Below are 4176 nucleotides of genomic sequence, written 5' to 3'. Positions count from 1 at the left end.
CAGGCCAGCAAGTGCTCCCGCCATGAGCGGCACAGGGTTGGGCAGGGGAGGCTGCTCCCCATCTCTCCCTTCCCTGTCTCTTGTCCCTCCAGGAAACCCTGGGGATTGGCTAAAGATGGGAGGAAGGTGGCCGGCTGTGAGAGGGCAGGGCTGGGGCCCTTGGCGGGGGTAGGGGAAGTGGGGACCCCAGGCCTCTGCTCAGGGCAGGGGAGGGAAGGCAGGCTGAGCCCCTTTGGGTCACTCCCTCCCTGGTTCCAGGCCCACATGCTAAGGCTCCACCTCTATGCAGCCCTCCCGGCTCTTCATGCTGTGTCTCCAGGGCTTTCTCCAAGGTGGCCTGTCCCTGCTGCCAGGGACCTCCATGGAGCCTCCACTGGTCACATGTGCATCTCTGTCACTGCGCCTCCCCTGCTGTGACAGCTCTGCCTCCAATGCCATCTCCTGGTGGCTGATTGACCTGGGAGGCAGACCCAGGTCCTCTGGGCAGCTGAGGGTGGACAGGGAGCCAAGATGCAGGCAGGAGGGGCAGTGGCTGAGGACGGCAGGGGGCCCTGGGGCAGGGGAGCCTGTATTTAGTCTCCAGGTCAGTTATCGGCCCAGACTAGAGCTCTGCGACCACCGGACAGTGCGAGGTCGCCAGGTGCCAAGGCTCCTACGTGTCGTGGCCCTGGGACACCGCGCTGACTTCCAGTGGGAACCCAGGGAGGAGGCCGGGGTGCGCAGAGCTCTGGTGGGAACCCAGGGAGGAGGTCGGGGTGCTCCCAGCTTATAGCTGGATACCCAGGGAGGAGGCTGGAGTATACAGAGCTTACAGCTGTGCTGTGCCCAGGGAACCTGGTCCCCATCCAGCTCTGGCCTCCCACTGAGGCCACTGAGACCCATTCTGCCCAGAGGGCCTAGGTCTGAACCCACGCCCTCCACCTCTCTTTCTGCAGGGCTACTAGGGGGTGGGGGAGGGTGTCAAGGAGACTTGGCACTGAGCCAACATTGCCATCTGGAGGTTTGGGTCCCCAGGACCTGGGGTCCCCCAGAGTCTTCCTGCATGCCCTGAATCAAGGACACCATCTGGGTCCCCTCTCCACCCTGCTCTACCTGTTCCTGCCTGCAATGGTATTCCCACTGCCTCTCAGCACCGGGGCCAGGGCCAGGGCTCCCAGGACAGACCTGCTGGTCCTGCTGGCCCGGGAGAGAGACCCTGCAGCAATTCTAGGGGGACTTTTCAGTCTGGTGGGTACTGGACAGGGCACCAGGCAGCCGCAGTCTCCAGGGACCCCATAGGGGCACACTGTCTGAGCCTCTGCCGCTCTCCTCCCCCTGGATCCCTGGACTGCAATGTCTAACAGGCAGTTCGCACTTTCGAAGTTTAATCTAGCGGAGAGCAGCGAGGTCTGCAGCCTGCACAGCAAGTCCTTGCGGGCCATGGCTCTGGAGGAAATAGGCCAAAGTCAACCTTTCACCCAAGAACGACCTATGGAAAACCATTCTGGCCCATCCAGCTGTGCAGGGCCCCCAGCAGGCCCACAGTGAAAACCTGTACTGACTGGGCTTGGCTGTGCAGGTCCCTGGGTCCTGGAAAAGGAGTAGATGGGGCGCAGGGGACAAAGCGGGCAGCCAGAACCCCTGGGTCACAGGCCAGAGAGGGCCGGTGCGGTCCCTGGCTCCTGGGCCGCATCACGGAGTGTGTCTGGGCCCCGATGTCCATAGGGGCTGAAAGCCAGAGGGTGCCCAAGAGCCCTGGGCTCAGGCAGGTGAGGCTGGACAAGGCTCTGAGTCAGGCTCGGTCCCGCTCCCTCTCCCCCAGGGGGCGCCAGGCGGGCCCTGCGGCAGGAGGAAGCACAGGGGGCGCCCTACCGCGGAGCCGAGGCCATGGGCGCGCGGGTCCGGGCGCTGCTGCTGGCGCTGCTGCTGTGGCTGGTGGGGCTGGAGCAGCTGGGTGAGCTCAGGGGGCGCGGCTGGTCGGACTGGGGGTGCTGGGGAGGATGGGGTCCTGGAGGCTGGTGGCCGGGGGAGCTCACCCTGTTGCCTCTGCCCAGAATTACAGGAAACGAACCTGATGGCAGGTAAGGCACCCTGATGCGCCCTTCCCGCGCTGTGCACGTGGGCGGGCGCAAAGGCGCCTCAGCTTTTCCTCTCCCCGTCCCAGGATCGAGAACTCATCCGTGTTCGGAAGTACCCGAAGGGCCCTGAGGGAGAGGTGGGGGCCTGCCGACCACGTGGGAGGGCCCCCAGCATCCCCCTCTTCCGCTATGACCCGTGCAGGGCCCCAGGGCTGTGGGGTTCCCGCAGTTCCCTGGGGTGCCTCTCCCCTTCACGCACCCCAGGGGCCGAGACCAAGCTGGATGCTCCTGGCTCGGCTCAGCGGCCGGGTCTGTCTGACTATCTCAGGGCCCTGCGGCCACCGGAGCATCCCGTCGCGCATCGTGGGGGGAGAGGCGGGCGTTGGCCATGGCAGGGGGGCCTCCGTCTGTGGGGCAGCCACGTTTGCGGAGCAAGCCTGCTGAGCCGCCGCTGGGTGCTCACGGCCGCGCACTGCTTCGACAAGTGAGTCTGGGGCGTGGGGGCAGAGCGGGGCTGAGCTTGGCCGGGTGTGCGCGGAAACCTGGGCGCACTTCGAAGGCAGGCGTAGCCCAACTGCAGCGGCTACACCCCACCACACACGTGAGATCCCAATGGGACCCCTAGGGGAACCCTGTTCGGGTTCTTCCAGAATGTTCTTGCAGAACATATTGTCCTTGTTTTCTAACCCACCTTGCACCACCATCCGCATGCCCTCCAGCCCTCACTGCGTGCGCATGTCACAGGTGTGGGAGGCTGAGCCGAGGGGTGAGGGTGGCCCGCCGTGGCCAGTGGGGTGCCCTCCCAGGGACGCTGCTCCGTCTCCTCCACCCGGAGCCTGCCACCTGGGCCCCCCTGCCTCTGCTCACCCCTTTCTGGGCTGCAGGAGCCCCACTGGAGGGCTCCGCTGCATTTGGGCTTCCCCAGGACAGCTGTGAGGGGAGGGAGGGTCCCCTGTGGCACTCTGCTGCTCCGCCCTCCGTGCCCAGGTTCTGGGACTTTGGCTGTGGCCCCTCTGGGCTCTCCCATTTCTGCAGGCCCTTTGGCCCCTGGGGGTGAGCATGTAGCAGCCTCCTGCAGCCTGACCTGAGGGAGCGGCTCCAGGCGTGCTGGGTGGCCCTCCTCCCTGGGCCCCTGACTGCCCTCTCCTCCTGCCAGGTCTACTGACCCCTATGAGTGGACAGTCCAGTTTGGTGAGCTGACTGCCAGTCCAGCTTTCTGGAACCTGCAGGCTTATTACAACCGCTACCAGGTGGAGCATATCCACCTGAGCCCCAGGTACCTGGGGACTGTGCCTTACGACATCGCCCTGCTCAGACTGGCCTCCTCCGTCAGCTACTCCAGCACCATCCAGCCCGTCTGCATCCTGAACTCTACCTTCGAGTTTGAGAACCGGACCGACTGCTGGGTGACCGGCTGGGGGGACATCCAAGAGGACGAGGGTGAGGTTGGGGACAGGCGGGCCCGGAGGAGGGTGCTGTCCTTGTCCCTGTGGGTTGCCCCTCCCTGGCCACCTGCTCAGCATGCCCTCCGCTCTCCTGGAGACTGGAGCAGACACGAGAGCAAGGCCCGCAGAGGTGGACGCTGGGAGAAGGGCCACAGGCGCCGATTCACCCGTGCGACCCTCCGGTCACGGGCCCCCCCCCCCCCCCCCCCCACCCCCTCCCCCCGCCCCTACCTTGACCCCAACCCCCAGCATAGCAGCTCCTGTTCTCCACTCCTGCTTGGCCCCCTTTCCTTCCTCGGTTTGTCCGGTAACGCTAAGGTTATTAGGCAGCTTGGTGAAGGAAGTCATGGGGAGTCGTGAAATCATATGATATTTGTTAAAAGGTTATGTCCCATTAAGATACTCTTTTAATGGTGTGTTATCTGTTAATGAGGATGTATATACTATTTTCAACTGAACTGAGATGTGAATCATGCTGGGTAAGATCTCTTTACAATCTAAATAATCTTTAGCGATTGAATGTATAAATAATAATAATAATAATAATAATAAATTAGTTAAGATCATTGAAAAAAAATTAAGTTTTAGACAGACAAGATATTTAGGCTGTTTTCAATGAGGGCAGTCTGTGTTAGGGACTGGTCCATGGCTTTCTTTTTTTTTTTTTTTTTAAA

At 62.5% G+C, this 4176-nt stretch overlaps 1 protein-coding gene across 1 annotated transcript in view; it reads left to right on the top strand.

Moving 5' to 3' along the window:
* Positions 1-1841: 1841 nt before the first annotated feature.
* LOC102469529 (testisin) overlaps positions 1842-4176 on the top strand; it is a 5847-nt gene continuing 3512 nt past the window's right edge. Inside the window, 5 exon segments of the mRNA XM_006163005.1 lie at positions 1842-1933; positions 2034-2060; positions 2386-2430; positions 2433-2541; positions 3214-3497. Of these exon segments, the coding sequence (XP_006163067.1) occupies positions 1867-1933; positions 2034-2060; positions 2386-2430; positions 2433-2541; positions 3214-3497 (532 nt within the window). The 5' untranslated portion in view covers positions 1842-1866.

This window comes from Tupaia chinensis, unplaced genomic scaffold, assembly GCF_000334495.1.
Source record: "Tupaia chinensis unplaced genomic scaffold, TupChi_1.0 Scaffold141247_1, whole genome shotgun sequence".
NCBI lineage: Eukaryota > Metazoa > Chordata > Mammalia > Scandentia > Tupaiidae > Tupaia > Tupaia belangeri.
Note: the sequence above shows the minus strand (reverse complement) of the source record. Positions and strands in the feature narration are given on the sequence as shown.